General features: G+C 37.6%; 3 protein-coding genes across 4 annotated transcripts in view; 2 read left to right on the plus strand and 1 right to left on the minus strand.

Moving 5' to 3' along the window:
* The first annotated feature begins 578 nt into the window (after window positions 1-578).
* Window positions 579-18976, plus strand: PPP3R1 (protein phosphatase 3 regulatory subunit B, alpha). Of its 2 annotated transcripts, XM_026845037.1 has the most exons (6): window positions 579-692; window positions 2001-2040; window positions 11070-11246; window positions 13454-13513; window positions 14403-14587; window positions 16826-18976. In XM_026845037.1, the coding sequence occupies exons 1-6, from the start codon at window positions 594-596 to the stop codon at window positions 16871-16873; spliced, it is 609 nt and encodes a 202-aa protein (XP_026700838.1). In that variant the 5' UTR covers window positions 579-593; the 3' UTR covers window positions 16874-18976. The 2 variants fall into 2 exon arrangements, with proteins under 2 accessions (XP_026700838.1, XP_026700839.1); XM_026845038.1 differs by lacking the exons at window positions 579-692; window positions 2001-2040 and adding an exon at window positions 10769-10863.
* On the minus strand, window positions 18815-25943 carry PNO1 (partner of NOB1 homolog). Its single transcript, XM_026845036.1, has 7 exons — window positions 25874-25943; window positions 25558-25707; window positions 23315-23398; window positions 22621-22681; window positions 21753-21870; window positions 21162-21232; window positions 18815-20721 (listed from the first exon to the last, which is right to left on the minus strand). Exons 1-7 carry the CDS (start codon window positions 25940-25942, stop codon window positions 20654-20656), a joined length of 621 nt encoding a protein of 206 aa, XP_026700837.1. The 5' UTR covers window position 25943; the 3' UTR covers window positions 18815-20653.
* WDR92 (WD repeat domain 92) overlaps window positions 25941-25949 on the plus strand; it is an 8149-nt gene continuing 8140 nt past the window's right edge. Inside the window, exon 1 of the mRNA XM_026844693.1 lies at window positions 25941-25946. Coding sequence (XP_026700494.1) covers window positions 25941-25946 — 6 coding nt within the window. The remainder of the gene's footprint in view (window positions 25947-25949) is intronic.

The following is a 25949-nucleotide window of genomic DNA, read 5'->3' on the forward strand; positions in this document are numbered from 1 at the left end:
GATGCGTAGTAAGACTCCTTATAAACAGTACACTTAGTTCATGAAATGAAGAAAGTTGTTATCATTTTAAAAATTTTTTCCTGTTCAATTTTCAGAAGCATTTTGTGCTTTTTATAGGCAGATTTATATAAGTAGCCTATAGTAGAATTAACTTTCTCCCAACACCTCAACAAGGATGTATGTGCTCAGAACAGTCTTCTAATGTAGTTATGATTGTATATTTGTGTGTGCATGTGCATAAGTGCACTGGTTTTAATTCAACTTTCTCCTTTAATTTGCAGCCTTCCAGTCTGGTGTTTTTCTTGCCTCTTCATGACCTCGTGTCTTGAGCAGCCTAGCTGGATCCCCTGGTTCCTGTTTCTTCTTGTTTCAAAATTCTGCTTTCCTCAATTTTAAATCCCCCACCCTTTTATATTCATATACATACACTAGGCTTTTACTACCTGTTTTGGTCTTCATGTTGTTTCTAAGACTTCAATTGGGTTCCGTCCAAGATTTCCCAAGTGGCACTGTTCTCCTGGATTCCCTGCCACGATGGAATATGTTTCTCTTGTAGAACATCTCAGTGATGCTTTTGAGGTTTTAGGGACCTGATGGGCCTTGTCCATGTTTCTACTCTGCTACTTTGTCTTGCTTTAAATAGACATTGGGGAAGAAGTTCAGGCTGTATCTTTTGCTACTCTACTTATAAAGTAAATGGATTATCTTTTTTAAAGAAGCAAGAATGCTTGTGGGTTGGGGGGCATAAGCAAAGTGAATATGTTCTAGAGGTAAAAAAAAAAAAAGGCAAACAACCCCCCCAGCAACACATCTCTTCTTCAGACATGTTTAGATTCATGAAATGTTTGTTCTGCCCCTTTCTGTCCTTATTAGGAAAGGCAGTCGCATGCTTCCAGGCTAAATGTAGTTCTTCCTTTTTTTTTCCTTCTGTCAAATATCTGTATTTCTGTTCAATTTTGTATAATTTTGAGTCTTTCTGTGCAAGTGCTCAGCTATGGAATCCCTTATACTACACACCATTAAGAGAAACATTGCTGAATAGAATGTGTCTTAGACTAACCTTAAATGTTTTGTTTTCTTGTATAAAACACTCCCTTGAAAAATAACTTTTTGAAAATGTTTGGTTATGAATCTCTTCAGTGATCTGGTTGCTTTTTTTAACTGATTCAAAAAAAATATTAAGCATGCGTTGTATTGTGATCTTCTCTGGCTCAAAGTGAAGCATTTGGGGGGAAAAATAACAACTTATAATTTTAGTCTTTTGGTGTTCATATTGCAGTAGTTACAGATTTAAGTATGTGCGCGTTTAAAGTGACTGTACCCTCAAGGTTTTAATTTTTCTTGCTATGACCATGTTGTAGTGCAGCAAGGATTTAAAATTTTAGTTTAACTTTCCATTCAGCTACAAAACAGGAACATATTGACATAGTACATTACAAAAACTTTTAAATGTAAAGCTGTAACGTCTGAAGGTGTGGATATGTAAACCACTTTTTGGCATCCTATGTGAATCCTTTTGGGGGGAGTGGGCAGGTGGCTTTGTGGAGAAAGTATGCTAATTGAGTATGGTTTGTCATGGTAATTTATGAGGGCATGTAAAATGGTAAAGTAGATTCTGTGAAGCCTTGAAATTAATTTTTTTAAATTGAAAAAGAGCATTTGCATAATATTTAAGTAGTGAGTTTGATTTCTGGAGTTTAGAATATGGGATTGAAGTTCTTATTGTTGTGTGGACTGCTGGTATTTTCATGGGAATTCTCATCAGAGACCACTTGGTGGTTTTATATTTCTTTGTATGTTTTGGCAACATAGACCTATCCAAATAAAACAGTCTCCATGGTTGTTGTGTTATATATACATATATATATAAAAAATACATATATTTAAAAATAACCATGTAACTTGTATTGCCTGAGATTTTTACAGTACTGAAACTTTAAAATAGTTCCTCTAAACTAAATCGGGAATAATTGCAACTTTGTTCTTTTTTTGTGTTTCAGGGAAATGAGGCAAGCTACCCTTTGGAAATGTGCTCGCACTGTAAGTTTTTTAATTGCTACATTATACTGTTAGAGAGGTTGATCTTGGAGATCAATGTGTACAACTTCCAGGAATGAATTTACTGAATTTACTGCTTGAAAAATTACGCAGTTTATATACTAACCAATAGAGTAAAATTATAAGGTGAAAGATTACCTTTGGAAAAAATGCAGCTTTTGCAGTTAGATTATAAAATCAAAAATCAGCCCATCTTTTGAAAAAATTTAAGAGATTTTTTTTAATTTTGGCATATGGAACAAACATCGTAGATTTGATGTCTGTACAGTGAAGCATTATAACTGGTAGTTCAACTGGTGGGGCTTTCAGTCACAGCACCAGCTCCTCAGAGATGTGGAACAGCTTGTGCTGCAGCGTGTGCTGCATGAGGAGGGGAGTATAATGCTTAAGCTGTCTTTGCACCCTTAGAGGAAAGGGAGGTTGAGGCTAAAAGAGGGGTTTTTTTCCCTCTGTATGCTTGCAGCCAGACATCTAGGTGAGAAGCCACTTGGTGGTGTTCACTTTTGGCCACGTGAGCATGAATTTCATTGCTCCGTCTCATGAGGTTAGTCTACCTGGTAAAAAGAAAGTATTTCTTGCCTAAAGTCAACCAGAGAAAGGGTTGTCTTATGAAGTATCCCTGGGGTGTTATGCTAAATGTACTTATTTTTAACTACTTTTCTCCTTGAACATTTTCCTTCAGCACTAAATCATGTGTAGACCCGAGTATGTGTGTATGGACTGCTTAATAAAATTCCCCTTCTGAATCAGGTCTTGTTTTTAAACAGGGTAATAAATTCTTCAAGATAGAGAGTGTCTTCTAGGTTGCTTTCACAATGCTAGTCACAACTTAATTCCAGCTCTCAAAAGTCAAAACAGTGATACAAATAAACATGGAGGAATCTTTTCCTAAATGTTTTTCAGAAAAAGGAGGCTTTAGCCAGTAATTTGCAAGTCTTCTATGCCCAATACACATGTCCACATGAATTACAGTTTTGACTCATTAGTGTGTAAACGAGAATCTTACCCACAGCACTGCTTTGCTGTGTTATGCTTTCAGTGTATATTTTGTTAAATATGGGTATGTGGGTGGAAGTTTCATATTTGGTGACTTCAGTAGTCTTTTTATCTATCTATCTATCTATCTATCTATCTATCTATCTATCTATCTATCTATCTATATCAATCTTAGGTTAGTATTCCATTGGTCAGTTTCTCTTGGGGACAAAGTGGCTTCTGAAGATTTTTTTAATTATTATTATATAAACTAGATAGGTCTTTGCCAAAGTTGTAAGCAGTGTGTGCCATCCTTAACTTTTGATTCTAGGACAAGCTGTATTCAGTGGTAGCAACTGCCAACCTAAAGGTTTATTGCTGAGCTTGTTTGACCCCTTTTTACTGCAGAGAAAGATAAGATTTCCACATTAAGTTCTGTGGTTAAACTGTATGTTGAGGATATCATGTAAATCTAAAGTTTTGCATTATTAAAGCTTTTTCTACTTTGGCCCTTCTCACATCATCAGTGAGCTGCTTCTCTGTGCAACATAACTGCATACACTGGGGAAGATGCAGTTATCACAGATCTCCCTTTGCTTGATTGTGCCTTATCACTGCCTGTGCTTAAAAATTCTGGAAGCCTGAATATCCTCAAAGAGCAGGGTTCTTTGGGGAAACAGATGTGTACATATAGCATGTCTGAAAAAGTCCACTAAGTTAGGTATTCACCTTGTTCTTCAGATGTTAAATGTCCATGCTGCTTCCAAGTGGTTGTCGGTAACAGGACAAAAGCTTTTCAGTGCAATTCTAGAAAATGTTTTTGAAGGTAATTTGATAATAATTTTGAATGGTTAGACTTTTGGGAGACTGTCAGCTATCAATAATGTATTTCTGCTGGATAACCTTTGGCTGGTGCTGCAGTTGCTATTTTGGCATCTTGTTTTATAAGAATAATTTTGTTTTAAAGTTGGCAATTACAAGTAGCAAATTCAGGATACTGTGCAGAGCATGTACACCATTAAATAGTCAAGAATATTCTTTTTACCTTTCATTTTAGAACATTTGTTCTTTTCAGTGGGTGAGCTAGTGCTGTTGGATTCCTTAGAACAGTATGGATTTGTTTCTCAGCTGTGTTGTCTGAAAAATTACTGGAAATGTAGTGCTGTCTTAAATGGTGAAAATTTGATGTCAGCTAAACTATGTTAAATTATCTGTAAGAAAAATTTATCATAGCAAAAAGCTGTGAATAAAACTATTTTATAGTAAGCGATACTTTATAATACAGTATTTTATAGTGGAAAATAGGTTTTAGTATAGTATTTCATAGTATAAACAATTTTATAGTATGTTTTGTTTTTAGGATAAGGAGCCTAGTATCTCTTCTCTAATTTAGGAGATTGTAATTGACACATCTGAAGTCATGAAAAGGATTAGGCCAGCTGTGTGTAAGCATATACAAGACAAGTGGTTGAATGTGTTCTCAAGGGCGTCATCTTTTTGAAATCTGATCTCCAAGACTGAAATGGCTGTCTTGGTTGCCACTCTGAAACATTATATTCGTGAATCAGACAAGACTGTAGATAGAGGTGAGAGCTTTTGCTGAAGGTCTGTTTTATTTTGAGATCTCTGCAATCCATTCTCTTTTTTTTTTTGGGGGGGGGGGAATTTTCTAACCTAGAAACATTTAAAATAAATTTCAGAACATGTTTTATTTACAAAATCTTTTTTTAAAATACTTTAGCAATATTCTTCTTTATAATGATTTCGTATTTGAAAAATATGTGTAAACTAGGCAATTTGGGACCACCCTCTGGTCTGTTTTTTGTTAGTCATAACTTTGAGTTAGTATTTGAAGAGTACCTGAAAAGCCAACCTTTTAATTACAGGTTTAAATATTTAGGTAAACAGTTAGATTTCAGAAGTGCCCAGCATCTGATGCTGAGATGTACAGCTTTTCTAAGGTTTGTACACTTTGCTGATGGCTGTGTAAGTATTTTGTATTTTGTAGCAATGGATATATAGTGCTTCTGAATGTAGTGGATTTGATATCTGTATTTTTAAAGCATTCTTTACTTTTGACCGTTATTAATAGCCAACTAGCTATGCACCTTTACTTTGACTAGAAAAAGTATCATTAAAACAAATTTTCTGAAATGACATTTTTCAGTGTAGAACATATTACACTGCAGTAATTGGCTTTTAATTAAGCTTTCTGAGTTGCCTCTTGAATGCTTTTTACAATACTGTCTGAGCATCAGTTATGTGACAGCTTGAAACAAGCATTTTAAAACATCACGGCTCATCCTCTGTATTGGGGGAAAGGAGTAGGGTATTCAGTAATACGTATCAACATACTAGTGTTCAGCTTGAAAGATAACACTACTGTACTAAAATAGGAGTTACAGAAAGCATTTGCATGTGGGTTCTTGGAAGCATGGAGTTCTTACATTTTAACCTGATTCATCACATTTTTAGATGCACGCAGATGTATTCAAGGTACGAAGCGGGTATTTTGGCTCTAGAATTTTGATACTTGAATGAAAAAGGAATCTTGAAAATACTGATAGTTATTTAACCAAAAATCCTTAATACTGGAACTGCTTAAAATAACCTATCTCACAGTTGCGAGGTAAATGAAATTCAAAATGGATTATTAAATAAAAATAATTGTGCTTTAGAACAGTGAGTAATTGATGTTTCTGCAGGCTCCCCAGCAAAGCCTTTTAAAGAAAAACATTTAACAAGTGTTATTTCTAGCCAGTTAGTAAGTTTGTAAGCTCAGGCATCAGTGCCAAGCGGATGAGATACTTTTCAATTCTGCTGGAGAGTATGGGATGCATAGAGCCTCATGTCAGTTGGTAAGCAAAGCACAAAAAAGGCTAACTTGAGCTTGAGGTTAGAGGAACGCTCACTGCGGCCAGAGTTTAAGGAAGCTCAGTCCACTGTGATGAGTCACAGGCAAACTCTGCCTCAAAGGATGTAAACAAAGTTTGATCCTCCTTGTTTTGCTCAGTGATGTTATCACCCTGTTTACACTATTGTGGACTTAGACCTTCTTTGGATTTCCTAGTGTGTTCATCTCTATCCTGGTGGTTTGAGTCTTGTAAAATTCTATCTACTACTGCCACCATCAGTCCTTCCAGCTCAGAAATCTTCACTGTATCTGAACTATCCTGTGCCTTGTATTTCCAGGATAGCTTCGGGGTGGTTGTGTGGGCACTGTGTTGCCTGTAATTACGGAGCCTTCAAAGTTTCAGGAAAGATGCTAAATACCGAAGAAAAAGGGGTCTTGTAAAAGGGACACATCTGTCATAGGTGAGGAAAGACTGTTTGTCCACATTTGTGGAGGATATCTGAACAAAAAATAAATAGGGTGGTTTTGAAATTTGCTGTTCTACAATAAATGTGTGCTGTTTCCCTTTAAAAATTCAAAAGAAAAATTTAGAAAAACCCCCAAACCAACAAAAAAACCACAAACCCAGAAAACCTACATGAATTTTAAACAAGCTCAGCCCAGGCAGAGAGAATCAGGAAGTGTGATGACTCTGAGTTAAAGAACAGACAAAAACTATGTAAATTTAAAATAAGGATTATACTGTAATGCATTCGTCCTTTATTTTATATTCTTACTATTTTATTTTTTAAAGCTATTTTATGAAGACAAAGATGTTACTGAAGTGATTTTTTTAAAGTGTATAAGCTTCTTAAATTCCAGCTTATGGAAAGGATCTTAAAGGTAGGTGAGGTCCTTGCCATGTATATAAGGAAAAAAAGAATTAAATTGTTCTGATAGGAAATTCTCATATAGTTGGTTATGAAACACTGATCTGCAGATGGTTTTTTATCCATATATGTTCACTATAAACAGAGGCTTTTATGCTTGTGAACTACTAAAGGAAAATTTCCTATTCAAGTAATTACTTGGATTTTTCATCATGTTCTCCTCCAAGTACTGTCATCCATGCTGTGTCCGTTGACAGAAACAAAAAAAGTTGGACGAGATTGATATTTGGTCAGCTTTTGGCAGAGATACTAACTTTTTCAGTAATGTTCTTTGACTTGTTTTTTCCCCCAGGAGTAGAACCTCAGCTCTCCAATGCCGGCAAACCCTTTGCTTGAATGTTTCAAGGTTAGGAATGAGAAATTTGTAATACCCATTTCTAGTAGAAACTGCTGTTCAGCATCTGTACCTGGAATTTGTATTGCAGGTGAACTGCAAATGACCATATGAGATATGAAGCTGGATGTGTGCATGTGTGGAGAAAGAGTAATGAACATTTTAGAAGTATGAGGACACTCTTATTTTCATAATTTAGGCAGTTGCTTTGCTGCAGCTCAGCAAAACACAAACATTCTTGAGAAATATTCTTACATATGTCTGCAACATCTTCCTATTCCCATCATCTGATTCCTGTCTTTATCATCCATAATCTTGACCTCCTTGACTACAGCCTTTAAAAGAAAAATAAATTGGTGCTTTATCTTCTTTTAAGAACGGTTGGTTTGTAAGTTTAAGTATCTGGCTAATTGCAAATGCAAGGCTGGTTAACTAATAGTGGGTCTCATGACCAGCAGGTGATGGCAGAGACCATGCATTTTCAGTGTAGCATCACTGCTTAACATTTTGTGCTAGGGATCAGTTTCTGAAAGTCCCAATAAAATATTCTTTTAAATTCATATTGGTAGGTCTTGATAGAGATAGTTTCTACGGGAGCAGACCAATGTGATGTCAGAGTGATCTGTCTTTCTTGCCAGCTGTAATAATTTAAAGCTATGTAGCAGTGTTTGACTGACTTATGTACGTGGTAATTAGTGCCACTTCATAGCAGAACACTTACAAAACTCTAGGTTTCACTTTCAGTCTTTGCTTGTAGCGAGGAAAAATATCATGGACTTCAGTTCATTTCCTGATTTGGGAGCTGGAGTAATGAAATAAGGCTTTGCTTAATGTTGCCTCTGGGTTCTGAGAAAATGATGCTGTCTGATGACTGCTGGTCTTCAGTTTTGGCTCAAGCAACACTTTACATCCTGATTTGTAAAATTGTCATTGCTGTGTTTTCATACTTAGGGTTTTCTTAAGTGTAAGTTATAAATGTTTAAAAACTTGCAATTCATTAACTCATGAGTTTGTGTGGCAAGGGAGAAGAGATCCAGCTATGTTAATGCTTCCTTCACTTTTCTCCATTGTGATTTTGTGAAGTTACAGAACTATCAAGTATTTCATGTTGCTTAGGAGGCTTTAATATTTAGATTTTAGTCACTGATAGTCTTCCTATTAATACTGGAAGTGAGATTTCACTGATCTGGTAAAAGGATGAAAAGTGCATTATATACACTAGGTAATACTTTCACTTTGCTGCTTAGTTGTTTTAAAGTGAAGTTATTTTTTTTAGGAAATAAATAACATATGTACCTTTTTATTGTTCTTATTTTTTTCCAGTAGGAAATAGTTCTAACAGTAACCTTCGTAGAACTTATTTCAAGGTTTCCCAGCATGAGTTTTAGATGGAATTGCAAACTTCTGATTTCTAAAATAGATAATTTGTGAGGGATTTGTCTTAAAATAATGGCCAGTTACTTGAAAGATATTGCAATTTCTGAGTCCAGGTAAGGAAGCAGGAGAGTTGTGGTTGGACCAGGACATTGTTTTAAACATTACTAGTGAAAGTACAGAGACTGATGTCGTGGCTGGAGAAGTCCTTATACACATTATTGTAATATAAATTATGTCTATCTATACATTCATTTTTAGATTGGAAAATGTGTTTACATGTGTAGTATGACAAGTCAGACTTCATGTTTTTGTGTTATTTCAAATGCTTGTGCTGTGAGGATTTTTTTAGGATATTAACTTTCTATGTGAGTTGCAAGTCTGGAGTAGAGTGTGCAGTAAAAATGAGGCTCCCATGTTAACATCTTGCTAAGGTGCTCGCTCTGCATTAAACTTCAATAGGTCCAGTAACTTCAGGGTGGCAGAGCAGGGAGCAAGGGTGGATAGTGCCTGCCATTTCAAAGACTGACTGACTTCATTTACAGTTTTTAAGATTTTGAGAAAAATGGAAACCAAGGAGTTTTTGTGGACAGAAGCAAGAGTTGACAAATATAATCAGTGTATTGGTGAGGAGAAGCAGTTTGTGCTGGTGGAACTCATAAGCAGCTATTTGGGCTAATTGCTAGTGGAGCTCTTCCAATACTGTTGTCTTTTGGTCTCACAGTTATGCTCTACATAGAGGTTACTATATGGTGATATGGGTCCTTTTGCAGGATCCAGAGGGGTTTCTGTGTAGCTGTGCTGACAGTAGTGTGCTCTTGACGCTGCAGTGCAATGACGTGCTGCTAGGGGCATGCTTTCAATCACGTTCTAGGTTTCTGTGTAAACTGGTGGAAGAAGGAATGCAATTTTATTGCAGTCGAGAGCCTTGTTAATTGAAATGCCAAATTGCATACTGGAAACTGAGGAAACTACTTTAAGCTTCTGCAAATGCTTTTTAGCGTTGTTTTATAGTCCTAGAAGCAGAATCAGATCTGTTGCTTGCTGGCAGAGCAAAGGGAAGATTTTTCTGGGTGTACTGACCCTTTTTTTGCCTCCTGCCTCTAGTTGCAAGCAGTTACCAAGACCAACTGCCGAATGTCAGAACTTACTATTCAGGCAAAGTAAGTCTTGACAAAAAAATCATCTTGGGCTTCTGGCATGCTCTTTTCCCTTTGTTCTGAAATACTGCAGTTGTGTGTGTATCTGGATTTGTGTCTGGTTTTTAGACAAGGACATCAAGAAATTTAAGTGGAAGTTTGTTACTGCTTTGGTAGAGGGTCAGGTCTCTGAATTGCCTGCAGTTTCCAAACATAAAGCTCTACATGTTGGCTGACCTTACATATTGGAAAGACTTAAGTGTTATTTGTTTTCATGCTGCACTTTTTAAAAAAGCCTAAGAAGGTATTAAAGTGATGTAAGGTGGATCAGATGGTATGTATGTACCTTGTAGAAGTTAAGAAACAATTTCTTTTACTACTGGAACAAATGCAGTGGATGGAGCTAAGAAGTGTTAAGGAGACTGTTCACATTAGGGAAGAAACTGGTGTGGGGAGTTTGAAATCTTAGGTTCTCTAAGATATGTTTTCAATATGCTGGCCCCTTTCTAGGGCTTCCAAAGAACCTCAGTTGCTTCTTCATACCCAAACATGGTGAGCCATTTATGATGTTACTTTGGTCTCATAAATCAACCTGCTGATAAGGAATTTTCAGGTTGTTAAAAATTTTTCAAGCTTTTCAGCAGTAACAGAGCACAAGGGTTTTTTAGTGGTATTTATGGATTCACAGATTTAGGCTATTCCTGGCAAAGTCAGAGGTGTAAAGTAGGGTACGAGGTATATGCTTTAATTGAGATTCTCTTTAAATTTGAAGAGGATAGATGAAGTGGTACTGCTGCAGAACCTGAATCTGTTTTAATTTTTGTGACCAAAAAGTAGATGTATACAGGTCATGGTGATGTTTTGAGGAGGTGAGTAATAACTGGTCAACAGTGGGACTGTGTTAACCTGCTTAACTTGGCACGTATCCCAGGAAATCTCATAGATTTGGTGTGCTGTAGTTTTACTAGTAGGTTTACTAATGTAATTTTCTTTCTGGCTTATGTTAGTCTTGTAAACATAATGCTATCTCCTTCAAAGAAAACTCGGTCTCCTCTTTAGTTTCTTCATACCTGGTATTTGTAAGAGCTGTCTGACTAAGAACTAGCTAAGCATCCTCAATCCTTAAAAATGTTGTGTCAGCATGTGGTATTCAGTGAGTCACAAGGCTAACTATTATGGCTGGTGCAGGGAGGAAAAAAGGTAAGGTTTATTTAAAATAAAATGAAAAGGCTTGTGCTTCTCCTCAGAATTTGACGCTATCTTTATAGTCTTCCATAAGAGGGTTTAACAGTTGTAATAAAGGAGAAATTCTTGAAGGAAACCAATGAAGAAACATGCGTTGTGTTTAGATGGCAGAAGGTTTACTGAAGCATTTCTAAGAATAATTGTGGCTTTTTTCCTTTCAGTTGATGCTGATGAGATAAAACGACTAGGAAAGAGATTCAAGAAGCTTGATTTGGACAACTCTGGTTCTTTGAGTGTGGAAGAGTTCATGTCTTTACCTGAATTGCAACAGAACCCTTTAGTACAGCGAGTAATAGATATATTTGACACAGATGGAAATGGAGAAGTGGACTTCAAAGGTAAGACAACAGTGCTTTGTGATAGGTGGTGGCATTTTATTGGAATTCCTGGAGCCTTGGAATTCAAGTTTTGCTTCAGCTGAGAAAGGAAGGGTGAAGAAAACTCTGTAATCAAAATAAGGTTCTAATTCCTAGTGAAACTGAGTACCAGTAAAACTTGTTTCTCTGGCACATTAGGGCAATGTGCTCCTGAAATAAATGCGTAAAAGAGCAGATTGTTTAGTAATAGCTTTCCAGGTCACACAATTTAGGACTACTCATTAAGTATCTCTTGAAGTACACTAATTCAGACTCTTTAATTGTGGTGCTATCCGAAATATATTATTTGGCTGAAGAGACTGGAAGAAGTGGGGTAGATTGTGTAAGCAGCGTTGTCTGTGCATAAGTTGTATTTATCCAAATGTTATGAGACCTGTTTTTTGGATATTTTGACAATAGTTTTTGAAATTGTGAAAGGAGTCCATGTTTTCCTTTTAGTACTTCCTTTGCAGGGTTCTTTTTATGATCTTGGGTAGACGCTTCAAGTGAAAAACAAGTTGTAATTTATTACATTCCTCCAAAATTTTAGACTTATTTTAAATATTCATGATTAAAAGGGGTAGCGGGTTAAATATCTTCATTACAGGTTTATGTTAAAACAGTCTCTGACCCTTGGAAGTGATAACGTCAGTAACTTCTTCTTTTCAAGCTGATACTTATTATTTCTTACTGCTCATGACTAGAAAAGGTTAATTGGTTTTTCCTGAGGGTTTTTTTAATTGGAGCAAGTTATTAAATCTCATTTGTATTGACAGGCTGACATTTTAAATAAAATGTCTACATACGAAAGCTGGTAACCTTCACAAAAGCCTTTAAATTCCTGTAGGGAGAACTACAGTGTAACTGGAATGTTGAGTTTGACACTTCATTGGTATCGGTTTCCAAAGCACTAAATATTGTATGTAACTGTCCAAAATTCACTTGTGAAAAATAGGGAGTGGTGAAAGATTATGGTATATTGTTTATGACATTGAGCTGTGATTAATATAATTACCAGGAGCTGCTGTTCTTGGGTGGGAAAAGGAAGTTGTAAAAATTGATTTTGTACAGTGAAATGATACAGTAAGTGGTAGTGAATTCTGTTGTCATCTGGCCATGTTTGATTAATTTGAAATTTTTATTTCTGTCTTGGAGGGAAGCTTGAAGGAAAGGTTTTAGAGTGAAAGAGGGTAGGTTTGAGGTTGGACATAAGGAAGATGTTTTTTATGATGTGGTTGGTGAGGCAGCGGCACAGGTTGCCCAGAGAAGCTGTGGCTGCCCCCTCCCTGGCAGTGTTCAAGGCCAGGTTGGACAGGGCTTTAGACAACCTGGGCTAGTGGAAGGTGTCCCTGCCCATGGTGGGGGATTGGGACTGGATGATCTTTAAGGTCCCTTCCAACCCAAACCATTCAGTGATGCTATGAAAAAGGAAACTACTAGTGTGAGGAAACTTGCGTTCTTTTGCTGAAAGACCTAAACGATTTTTTAAATGAAGCACAATGGTAAAAAGGTTAAAAAAAAAATAAAAATCATGTTATCAGTCAAGTGTGTGTTTGATAAATCATAGTAATTGTTTTAATTTCACAAAACTGATTGCAGCTGTAGTAGGACTGTAGTTTAGCTTGTGGTTTTGCACCATTGTCATTTTTACCACCCAAAACCTGTAAAGTGTTGTTACAGGATTGCATCCCAGGGAGTTGTTTCTTTGGCAACTCAAGAACTTACTCCTGACACGATGACTTCATTGTTAAACAGTGTAAAATTTTCCCCCTATTTCTTACAGAAAAACATTACTCTTAGGAATTTGTTTTAGAGCCGTTTGCAATTTTAATGTAATTCTTGGTTTATATTGTGAAACCAGTCTTAAGAGGAGCTGTGTGATTAGAATATGCACTGGAGTAGCTTCAGAAGAGATCTTGATGGGGCTTTATATCAAATTCTTGTGAAAGTCTAGCAACAAAAATACTTAAATACTAGTGTGAACAGTATTGCATTTGAAGTACTTCCTGCTAAAGAACATTGAAGTATCAAAGTATGTGGATACTTAGGTGTCAAAGGTAGGCAATATTTTAAAGTTTTTAGGGTAACTTAGATTCTTTTTACATTTTTTTTTTAAATTTCTGAATGTTGATTTCCTTGGTTTATTAAAAAAATACACCTTTAAATAATGTTTTTCTTGTATTCTTCAGAATTTATAGAAGGAGTCTCCCAGTTCAGTGTCAAAGGAGATAAGGAACAGAAGTTGAGGTGTAAGTATTTTGATTTTCCTTAACAAAAGTGTCTTGATCCTCAGAAATAGACTTTTGTTGGCTAACATTGAGAAACTAGCAAATTTAAATTTAAAAAATTCAAAAAGCAGGAAATAATGAAGGTAGGTTGTAGGTTGTAATTTGTGTGAAGAATTTGCCAGTGTTCTTATCTGCAAGGAAGGTTAGAGGAGGTTGCCTTTTGAACATCTTCAGTTGTGTCCTGTTGGGGAAAAAAAAAAAAAAGTAAGAATATGTAGTGCACAAAACTGCATAGCAATGTGCTTTGCTTTATGGGAGCATAAGAAGAATATTAAAGTATTTGCTACTACAGTAGAACAGCACTGAATTCTTGTTTGCGAACCGCATCTCAGGACTGCATTGTGACCTAGGCTTTTGGAGTGAGGAGAGGACAGGTTAAGTCATGGATTTGGGTTTCAATAACTAAGACTGAAATGTTTAGAAGTAAATTCAGTTTTAATGCCAGATTGTTTGCAGCAAGGTAACCAGGTGGGATTTTGATTCATCTGTTCCCTGGAAGGTTGTAATTTTTTTGTGCTGCAAATGAACTGCTACTGTGGTGCTTTATGTGTGGTAGTGAAGGCTTTCCAGTTCAGTTATAGAGTTCTTTTACTGCTGGTGCTAAACTAATTTCATTTCAGTGACATTTCTAATGTGATTTTAAATTCAGTAGTAGCAACATTCATTGTATTGTTTCTGCTGTTTCATGTTTTTCAGAATGAAACATGAAGGCTGTTAGAAATCTCACTTAAAATGCAGTTTATGCAGGATTGTGTCATCACTTGTTGTTAAGACAAAGCACATGAATGTGTATTTCTCTTTTCTGACCACATTTGTTACTGAAGGTTTTACATATATTGTACTTCTGCAGTTGCTTTTCGCATTTACGATATGGACAAAGATGGCTATATCTCAAATGGAGAGCTCTTCCAGGTCCTGAAGATGATGGTTGGGAACAATCTCAAAGACACTCAGTTACAGCAGATTGTAGATAAAACCATAATTAATGCAGATAAGGATGGTGATGGAAGAATATCCTTTGAAGAATTCTGTGCTGTAAGTAACTTCTAAAGAAAACTTAGATAATTAGCAATTTTTTTAAAAAATGAGGAAAAATGGCAAACAGTATAAAGGGTAAGATTATAGAGATATAGAAGCAGACTGCTGCTTCTGACCTGACAACAGTCACCCTTTGACACAGCTTTTATTATAGATGGTATCATTGTCTTGTGGCTTCCAGTAGAGCAATGTGTCTTATGACATGTTGGTACACCATGAGTCAGTTCCTTCAGGATGCAGGCTTTCCTTTTGAATCTAGTTGCCTGAAGAAGAGGGTGTTTTGTTCAGAGCGCAGCAACTTTTACGAAAGTAATTTGTGTCATTTTATGACATACTAAACAGAAGACCAGTCCTAATTATTTTTGTGTATAGACAAAACTGCTAGCCTCATATGAAGCCATATATTGGATTCCAGTCTCTGCGCTGGTAGAAAATAGCAGCTTTAAAGATGAGTTGTGAGTGATTGGCTTGTCGTAGGAGGCTGATTTTCCTTGTTTCCAACAGTTTGATTAAAAAAGAAACAGCACTCTCAGTTGTTTTAAATTTCTCTAGCTGCTTAACAGAATACACTGAGTGGAAAAAAAAAAAAAGCAAGCATGGTGGGCAGGCATGTACAGTCTGCTGATGGGGGGTGGGAAATATGCTTCAAACCTCCCAAAGCTGTAAAACCAGAATACGTCATAGCAGACCTCTTGTTCAGAAAGTGTTGCTGTCAGGGTGGTGCGTGGAGGGGAGAGGTGTGTTCCACAGAGGTGAACTTTAGGTTAATCTCCCAGTCTCTTAACTAGGTGTCTGCTCCAAGTCACCCTTTAGAAAGGTTTATCTTTGCAGAGTGTGGAGAGCCTGGGGAGATTATCACCATCTGCAGAATACAGCATGGGATTTGTGTCAGTTACAGGGAGAGTAACTCCTCAAGTGCTGCTCTTGACAAAGGACAGTTGAAAGATGCATTTAAAAAACTTCGGGTTTTACTGAGCAGAATGATTGAATATAGCACTTGAGAATTGAAGGGGTTGATTTTTTTTTCCTATATTTTTAAGTAGTTGACAGCAAGTTTTAGATTTTCTCTTTAATAAAAGGTAAATGATACATTGAAACTTCAAAATTACAATAATGAGCATTTACACATTAATTTTAAATGGTCTGTGAATGAACATACACCTAGGTAGCACAGTTTGAGTTGATAGGCACTCAGGCATTGCTTTTGTTTCCTACTCTTTGAATTTACAACTTCATTTCAAACGTACCTCATACTGCTCAATGAAAGTTCTAAAAAAAGTTTTAAAAAAATCTGCCCTCCCCCAAACTATTAAAGTAAAAATGTTCTGCTGCCTGTGTGAGTGTTTTTGGTAGATTTTAGTTATCTTCATGGCATCAAGGTGAAAACACATGGTCATCTGCAAAGAATTGGGAATGAGTTGCAGCCTGCAAACACCCAGATTAGTGAAAAACCCGTTCATTTCTTGCCCTGGACTGTTGTCTTCTAGCTATCCATGGAATATGATGTTGCCTTTTCTTTTGTCGTTGGGCTTCTGCCCAGACTTCCTGTCTCGTACTACTGATTTTCCTCTTCCTATTAATTTCTCCAGTTTTTGTTGACTTCTGACAAGACCTCTTTCATTCCTACAATTTCTTATCCTCTTGTTCGTGTGTTTTACCTTCTTTGAATTTGGTGCCATCTATCTACAAAAGTACTTTTCTGTTCATGGCATTTGGCCTTTGAATTTTATTTCCGCATTATAAAAAGTTCCTCTGACATTGCACCTTTTCTTTTCCTTTCTGTGTGCATGAGTCACATGCCTTTGAACACTAGTTATTTTTTGGGTGCATGTGGTTTTGTCAGAAACCTGCTGCCTTTCCTAAGGCCCTTTGCGTCCATGTAAAGGTGCACAGTTTTAGAGGGTGTTTTAGAAGTCAAGTTAGCATTTAATTTAACATTCAGAAGCATAATACAAGGACAGAAAATGAGATGGGGGAGGAAAGCCAAAATAGTGTAATTTACACTGTTTTTTAGGCCATTGAGTGTGTAAATTGTACCAATATAATTACCTTGGGTAACAAATAATTCATTCGCGTATCTTGCAGTACTTGTGAAGAGTAAATTAGTTTGGAGAGGCCAGGGAAATGGTGGAATTATGATCAACCTGAATGCATCTTCTGAATAAAGTGTTTTCTTTGTATATTGCGAACATTCAATTCTCATCTGTCTCTGAACACTTTTTTTTCCCCCCCCAGGTTGTAGGCGGCCTAGATATCCACAAAAAGATGGTTGTAGACGTGTGACTCTGTAGGGCACCACCCAACACTTTTGCTTTCTTCTCCATCTCTGAAGATCTGCTCAAGACGTCCAGCAATGCTCTCTGTGTATTTAAATGGAAGTATTTTTCTCTGTGAAGCCACATTTTCCAACATGAGCCTCATGAAGCCAACTAAGTGTTATTGAACTTTTATTCTCTCAATAACTCAGTGTAGCACTTTAAAGTCTGAAGGACAGCAAAGATGGAAAGAGCATATCAGTGTGGTGGAGAAAGGGAAGGGGTTGGCTTTTTAATTTATTTTTCTTCATCTTTTATAACAAGGAAATATCTATCTATATATATATATATGTGTGTGTGTATTTATATATAGATATATATGTAGCTTTCTATATGTAGTAGCTAGGTGGGCTTTAATTTAATATACTTGATTCAGAAACAAAACTAGAATACAAAGTGCCAAGCAGAATATTAACAGTTCAATATATGGATATACATCCTTACTTTTATTTCACACAGTTTTATATATATAGTAGAAGAATGTAAAATTTTAACTGGGTGTTAGGTCAACTCTTTTCCTGTGACTGTTCAGATGTTTCTATATATTGACTGGCTGACAAAGCATTGCTTCTTATTAATTCACCTTAATTACATTTTTTGTAACACAGGAGACTAAGTTTATTTATACCTGTTAATATATTTACCAGGGACTGTGTCTCTTTGCTAAATAACTTAGTACAGTTTTACTTAATATGAGAATATCGTTTAATGCTACTGCCAAGATCTAGCCCTTGTGTGCATATAGTAACTGCAGAATGCTTTGGCCGCTAGATTTTGTCACCTAGGAACTGGGAGCAGTTACAGCTGTCCTGAAGTTAAGGCAAATCTGTTGTTTGGATTCACTTTAGATATGGCTGCTCAAGGTGTTAGACACATTCATGATTTTCTCTTGCGCTTAGCTTAATGAAATTAGGATCAACTTAACTGTGCAGGATTCCCATCTACTTATTTTATACAGTACTTAAGATTATAAAATGTTCTTGCCATTTAAATTCTGTTGTTTCAACCATGATAGTTTCCCCTCTGCATTTAAAGAATACTACAGGTAGCATAAATAACTGGTAATATTTTATATATATATGTATATAGGATTCATACAGGGGGAAAATCTTATTAACCTATGCCATAGAGGAGGAAAACTTCACACTATCTAAATTTATACCTCTTGTGGTTCTCCAGTCCTTTGCCTGGAGAATTTTTTCTTTTCTAGATTTGTCCATATCATAATTTTTAATGGATGGTAACTTGATATATTTGTGTGATATAAAAGTAGTGAGCCATGTTTTACAACTTTATATCATCCCTTCCCTTTTCTGCAATGGTACTATTGGCTGGAAGAAAAACATTTGCTAGATTTTTTAGGACAGTACATCTTTCCTGTATAGTAGTTTTTCTATTAAAAATTGTTTTATAATCAGCAGTGGAAAGTGCAGGTTGTCTGAACCTACTTCAATCGAGCACCTGTCTGCCATAGCTGTTCCTTCAACTGAGTGCTGCACATCATGGGCTCTGTCTGTGAGAGAGAAATCCAGGTGCTTGGTGTCCTTGCATGACATGAAGTTTTGCATGTAGATCGATTTGAAATGCTCCTCTTGTTTACATAATTTGCATAATTTAAAAGATAATGCTGCCAAACTTTGGTAAATGTTAATGTTCAAAACAAAAATCTCCACTACATGTAACTTTTCTTCCTCTGGATCAGTACGTGGTTTATAATCCAGCCAGTGGTTGTATCTGTTCCAGTGTCAACTGCCATGTGCTCTGCTTCAAGGGGGAACTAGTCTTTTGTGAATTTTTTGTACATAAGTATTTGTTACAAACATTTTAGCAAATGCTTTTGATTTCTCTTACTTGCTTGTGCATATCTTGGCTGGCATTATAGAAATTAGTGCTAATGTTATTTCCTTAGGGGGACTGAAAGGGGAGGGATGGTTTTTTTTTTTTAGTTTGTGTGGGGAAAAATGATTTATGTTGAATGTTTAGTTTTTTCCTCTGCATGCTACATCATATGTTGTGGGAACTATAAGAACCTTCATACTATATGAATACAAAATAAAATATTTGAACCTTGGCTGGGGTGCTTCAGTACCTACCTTGACCTTTCCTGTTCAGTTTAGAGCAGCTCTGCACCCTGCTCTAAAGAAAACTTGCTGTTTGTGGTTTTTGTCCCCTCTTGTATTATAAAGATTTGTTGAAAAAGTGTTCAGGGTGCAGAAAATCCCATGAATACTCCCAGGTTTCATTTCAGTGTTTCAAGATGCACTTACATGTGTTTTTTCTTAAAGGCACATTTGGTTCTCTTTGCTAAATATCCAAATTGGCTAAAATCCTTTGTGTTAAATCCTGCTAAATTCAGGATGATTGTGGTAAGTGGAAGATGGTTTTAAAAAACAAAAAACCCTAACCTTAATGTAGGTGGGGAATGAAAGGCAGCTGCTTTCTCAAGGGAAGGTTGGAGACATGCGGCTGGTGAAGAGTCTTCCCTGCAGCAGATACATCCTTTACAGAAGCTGTTTGCTGTCATTGTCTGTGGTGCAGCTGTCTGGGCCTTCTATGGGCTGCCCTCTGCTGCTTTTTGTCTGTATTGGTATGCACCTGCTTTAGGATAAAGTTTAGATTACTTCTGTGTGCCCTTGCCTCACTCTGCCCTCTCATCTTCCAAGCAAATTGAGATAAATATAAGCAGCTGATGAACAGAAAATGTGCTCACCAGGCACATGCAGTTTTACCTTGAGCTTCTCAGAATGGCCATGCTCTCCCCTGTGTTGCTCAGACTGCTGAGAGCTGTACATTTAGGTAACTCAGCAAGTCTTAAATCTTAGTGATTTTAATTAATTCGGCTCTAGTAGTAATCCCATACTACAGAACACTGCACTGGCAACTTGGACATTGAGAGAAATGCTTATTCCACTTGCTAGGGCTTTTGATGATCTCATTTCAATTTTTTTGGTTCACAAACCTAAACTGAATTGTTTTGCATGAGACTTGGTAACAAGTTAGACTGGCAGGGGCTGGAGAAAAAGGGCCCGGGTTTAAGTCAAACTGGGACTGTAGCTGGGCTGTCATCTCTGCCTCATGCAAATGTGCAGTGAGCAACAGCCCTTTACAGCTGCTTGTACTCTGGTACACTGGTTAAGTACTTTACCTGGAGGCTCTCTGCTTCACTAGGCTGCCTTTACAGATCATTTCTGAGAGAATAAAAAAATAGAAGTCTATATATGTGCAGATTCCAGGAATAAGTTCATAAATGCTATTTACCTCTTACTGTGTTTGTGTGGTACCTTGTTCCACCAGCAGCAGAGACTTGTTGGGCAGTGTGGCAGTGAACTTTCCCTTTCTGTTGACTCTTCCTTTTTTCCAGAAAGATACTAATCCATGATGTGGTTATGAACTGTGCTGATTCCTTTAGGCTCAAAACATTAAGCACAAAGGCCTTCTGAAGTTGACAGCAGTCTCTTCATACTTCATTCAGTAAGTTGGTAATGAAGCATGTTTTTAAGTAAAATCAGGTACCCAATACTTCTGCTACAGACACAACCACTTTAAAATACCTTTTAATAACTGACAAAATATTAAGTGTTTCAGTGGGACAGCATGTCCGATTTTTGAAATTAGGCTGCACAAACAGTCCCAGTTTTCTTCTGGGCTTCCAAATCAAGCTGAGGACCAGGTGCTTGCGTAGCTCCCAGCCTCTCATGCATATAGAAACCATGACTCCCAGTCACTGGTGGTGCAGCCATGCTGCTGCTCAGAATCTTTCAGCTGCTCTGCTGGCCACTGCCCGAATATTGCCATAAACTTTTGATGGGGGACTTCCTGCAGAAGAAAGCACAAACTCAGTCAGCAAACAAGAAAAAACTGGAGGGTTTGTTTGTGTCTGTTAAAGTGGAGAAATAAGCTGATGTGTGAGAAGGATGGTCAAGGTTAACCACCTCGTCTGTTACTGCAAGTGCAGAGTTAGAACTTCTGCTGTCAGTTGCCCCCTTTGGCTTTCTAGACAGCCCCTCAGCAAATGCTCCAGCTGTATCAGAGCAGAAGATCTTCCTTCTGCATTGTGGATAGGATTTTGGAGCTAGAAACCAAGCCCTATGTGCTCCCTCCTCCTTCCCAAACCCTTCTCTTAAGGGCAAACCAGATATCTGCTACCTGCACTAAGTGCAGGTGTGGACACACCAGGGAAGAAGGGAAGACCCCTAGAAAGCAGTTTCCAACTGCAACATCTATTTGTATGTAACAGATTAACTAGCAGGATTTACCTAAAATCAGATTGCAAATTGCTGTTCGTGCCATTTTAATGTTCTGAAAAGATCCCAAAATATGAATTTTCCTGTAAAAAAAAAAAGTCAAAGTAGCATTAGTTTAATGGAAGGAAAAACTGATTACATAGTTAATGGAGGTTAGAGATGAAAATGGAATTTCAGATCAGTCTAGTAGTTCATTTTCCATGCTTGCAAATAAAAACCCACCTCAAACCCAGAAAACCTACAGTCTAAAACCTGTGCTCTTCTAAATAATTTTTAAAAAGAGATTTTACAATTTACAAATTTTAAGTGTAGCAGTTTTAGGAGGAAAGACTTGTTGCAGGGTTTGTTGGTCCAATTTTGATTATTCCTAAAAAGGAATTCTTATGCTGTGGGGAGTTAATTCTAGATGTGCTGATGACATTGTCATTGTTCTCATAACAGAAGATCAAATACTCAAATAGCATTCATTAAAAATAGAACTTAAAATATTTTGTCTTATACTGCTCTACAAATGTTTCAAAAATTCAAGTTACCTTTTTTGCTGGTAGAGGACATGGATTAATTTAGGGATTATGCTTTGCCCAGAAGGAAATCGGTACTTACGCGTCAGCAAGAACAATACGTGTCCTGGTTACGTTTTCTATAGTGAATTTTGTTTTTCCGCCCTTCCCTGCTATTCTCCCTATTGCTCTTGACAGATGATCTCCTTTCAAAGGTTTGACTAAAATGAGAATAACATGCTCAGTATAACAGCAGTGGTGCACGTTTCTGCACTGCTTCCCTTGTTCAAGATACTGGAAACAACTCATTCTAAGGAACACGAAAGCAGCTTTACTGTGGTGAATATAGATATACATGTATTTCACCTTCGGTGACTAGAAGTGAAAATCTCATCCAGTCCTACATGACTGTGAGGTCTCTTGACAGCTGAGAATTCTCATACAGAACTGCAGTGAGAGGCATTCCTTTAATTCCTGAGCAATTGAGATTGAGGAAAGAAACGAAGCCAAAGCGCACACAATTCACCCTGCTAGAAATGAAATGGGTTGGATTTAGATGCTGCTCTGAATGGGACTCCAAGTAGTCTGTTATTTCATGTATTACTGGGACATTTCTGCTATCTACTACCCACCTCACTGTTGGTGTAGTGGGAGGAACAAAGCCCAGTCCTGTTTAAAAATCTAATGACACTTCATGTCATCTCTTGAGTTTAAAACATTTATACTGTGACAATACAAAGCAAATCAGTGGTCAAGTGACACACTTTTGAAGCTGAATGTTTAGGGGGTTTTGTAGGGACATCTTGGCAAAATGACAACTCTTTCAAGCTGCTTGTACCCAGACAATTTTGTGTAATGGTATAAAGGTTTTCCTGATTCCAGAGTGATACAAGTGGAGTGGGGGGGAGGAAGAAAAAATCCTTGCAGATGGTACGGACAACTACTTGAATACTGCAGCAGAAACTACTTACCGTCTGTAACTTCAAATGATTCTAGAAAAAGATCATCTAGTCTGATGAGAGCAAGAGCATCCTAAAATAGGAAGAGATTTGTTATCAGCATGAGTGTTACAGCACCACAAGAGAGGTGAAAGCTGATGTTTTCTTTATACATATAAATGGATGACATTAGTATTTCTCTACTTGATATATCAAACAACAGTCACCTAAAGTTAGATCGACTACCTTTTCAATATCAATTCTTATTTCTGTGTAGAGAACCCTATGTATGCTTACGCACCCCATTCACCCCAGGCCCACCAGTACTAGTGAAGTCAGTACTGGTCTGCAGCAGTGAGCAGCCCATACAATACTGCAAAATGCGGTTCTGTGTTCTCCAAGTACAGTGAGTTTTGAAGAGACTGAAGGTTACTGGTTTGGACTAAAGCAAAACAAACAGTGAGTATATGTGCAGAGCACCTCAGAGCCACATTATTGCCTTGTTCTTGCCTCTCATATGTTCTTTGTTTTGTAATTTTAATGTGCTGTTTGAATGTTACTTTTTTTATCCTGCTTTAGATTAAGAAACTAGACTACCAGTCACAATTTCAAACAAATTTATTCCTAGAAAGCCACCTAAGGATTTTTATCCTTTCTCACCGTAATTTGCAGAGAGACCAAAGATATCATGCAAGCAATTTCACAGCCTAGCTGTTGGGAGACTCACCTCTACTTGAAACCCAAGTATAAATGCTTTTACAAAATCAGCTGCTTTTGTTAGAGCACTGAGATCCTTTGTCTCTTGACAAGTCTGCAAGACAAGAAGTTATATTTGCAAATTAAGACCATGCAAGCAGGATCAGGACTTGAAAAATCTAAGAAATGCAGTCTAATCATAAAAAAGCCACATTCAGGTAATGCTCCTATATTGTGTTACTGAAAGATGCAAGTAATCCATTTCATGCTTTTTTAATAATGTTGACTCTTGACAACAAGAATACACCAGCTACCACAGCCTGTGTTTGGAGGGGAGAAAAAAGAGAAGCTGCTGCAAATCCCCACCACCACTGATGGAGGAGAACCCTTTTTATGGGGAAAAAAACCCAAACCAACCCACAAAGTAAACTGCAACACAGAACTGCAGAAAAAGGAGGACAACAGTGGGAGGCTGCAGAGGGCAGAGGAAGCAAGCAGTCGATTCAATATGAATGACAGAGCAAGCTTCAACTTTATTGAAAGAAATTACACCTTATATAAGCACTCTACAGTAATCATGCATACTACTTACAAATCTATTGGATACATGTAAAAGGCTATATTATAATATCCCAGCCCCTTGTGGCATTTCAGGTATGTTACAACATCTTCCCTATTCTGGCCTGCCTTCTTTCCCAAGGTTGTTCATCATCATACTCAAGGCCATTGTGTACCTCAGTTTCTCTCTTTGTTAACATAATAGTCCTTTGTTAGTATAACTGTACCCTGGGTTTTTTCCTTTGTTTACATCAGATGGCTGCAATCAGCTCCTGCAGAGACCCATGGCCTTGCTCTCTGCAAGCCATCCTCCAACAGGAGGCAGTTTGAGGAGAGAAAGTTATTCCAGTACCAGTATTCTAAAGATGCTTTAGCAGGTGAATAGAAACCCAGACAGCTTCAATAAAACATATGGGACAAGATTAACAAGATATTTGGAACAGGAACAAATCAATTGGACAAAGCAGCAAGTGTTGGAAGTGTTTGCACCACTCTGCTACCAGTGGAAATGTCTGTGCACATCTGTGTTTACAGATCCTAACAGACACGGCTTAGAGAAGAGCAGTCTGTGAAGCTGTATGAAAAGAAAAGCCGGAAACAATACTCAATGAGGATAAATATGTTAAGGCCTGGAATACATGCAAGGTACTCTGAAAATGTCATTTACAGCTTCCACACCACATCAAAGAAATGATAAACTCATTTCAAAATTTCCAGTCATTCTATATTCGTGATTGATACAGGCAAAATGAACTCAGCTTGATGAAGAACAGAGCTACCTTGCTTTTCAACCAGACACAGTTTTGTATCAAAAAGCAAAGTTAAAATCTCAGGTTCTTCACCTGCAGAGTTATTCAGTGGAAGTGCAAGAGTTACTGCTCTTGCCTACCTTTTCCTTCAAGTTATTTCTAGGAAGCATAAATAAGGGGCAGTTCTGTCACCTCCCCTCTAGTTACTACCATTGAAGCTGTAATAAGGTTTCAAGGTTAGGAAGCAAAATTACTGTTCGTGTCTGTATTTTTGCTTTTACATTAGAAGATCTTGTACATTAACACTGCTAATGCAGTCAGTCGTATGTCAGAGCCTTAGCGTGAACTTTGGAGATACACTTAAAAGCAGCTACTCTGAATATTCTTGAGAAAGAGTAAGAATGAAAATCTACAAGGTTTACAATTACTTATTAGTATTTGCACCTTAAGCTATTTCATCACAACACATTAAAGAAAAAAATCGCAAGCTATTAAACTACAAACAAAAAATAACAGAAGATTTGGTGGCCCCCTCAAAAGACACTCATTAACTACAAATTGTCACATAAGTACGTGGTAGCCTTTAATTGCTGGAAAACAGTGCATCCCAGAATCATACCTAACACACAAACTAAGACTCATCCTTAATTCTCAAGTACCTACTTTTCTCCTGTAAAAATTGAAAAAAACCCCAAAAAAACCACAAACCCAACACACCCATTTACGCTGGCCCTCTCCTGAGGAGAACAACACTTTTGAATTTTATTTGTATTAGTTACTTGCTTCTAAGCAATAACTGACATTTTATTTTGAACCTCAGTGAAGGTTTTCTGGTCGGGTGCAACTAGAGTTTCCACTTTTCCAAGGACTTAGGACGCTTCACTCGTCTCTAACACGCAGAACAAGAATACCTTTGAGAGGCACTGCATTACCGGTAGGAAAGCAGAGGAGAAGGAGCCCTCTTTACCTTGATTTCCACGTTCCTCGTTTTCAAATTAAACCTTATTTGAAGTTGCAGGTGCTCCACGATCGGCGTGAAGATTTTCATCCAGTTTTCTTTCAGCGGAGTGTACCTGTTGGCGGGCACGGGAACCTTCCTCATTTCGCCCTTTCCGACCTAGCGAGGGGGAGAGAGAGGCCCTGAAGCCAGGAGAAGCCGGACACCGCTCCAGGCGCCAGCGGGCCGCTCAGCTACCCCCCACGGCTTCCCCGGAGCGGCAGCCGCCGGGCACTCGGTTCCTCCCGGCACCGCGGCCAGGCTGGTGCTTCCCCACTCCGCGTACCCCCAGCGCCTCGGCGGCCACGGGTGGGAAGGCCGGTCTCTTGCTGGGCCGCGGCTCCGACGTGTCCATGGCGGCT

Source organism: Athene cunicularia, assembly GCF_003259725.1.
Source record: "Athene cunicularia isolate RWA chromosome 3 unlocalized genomic scaffold, athCun1 chr3_part1, whole genome shotgun sequence".
NCBI lineage: Eukaryota > Metazoa > Chordata > Aves > Strigiformes > Strigidae > Athene > Athene cunicularia.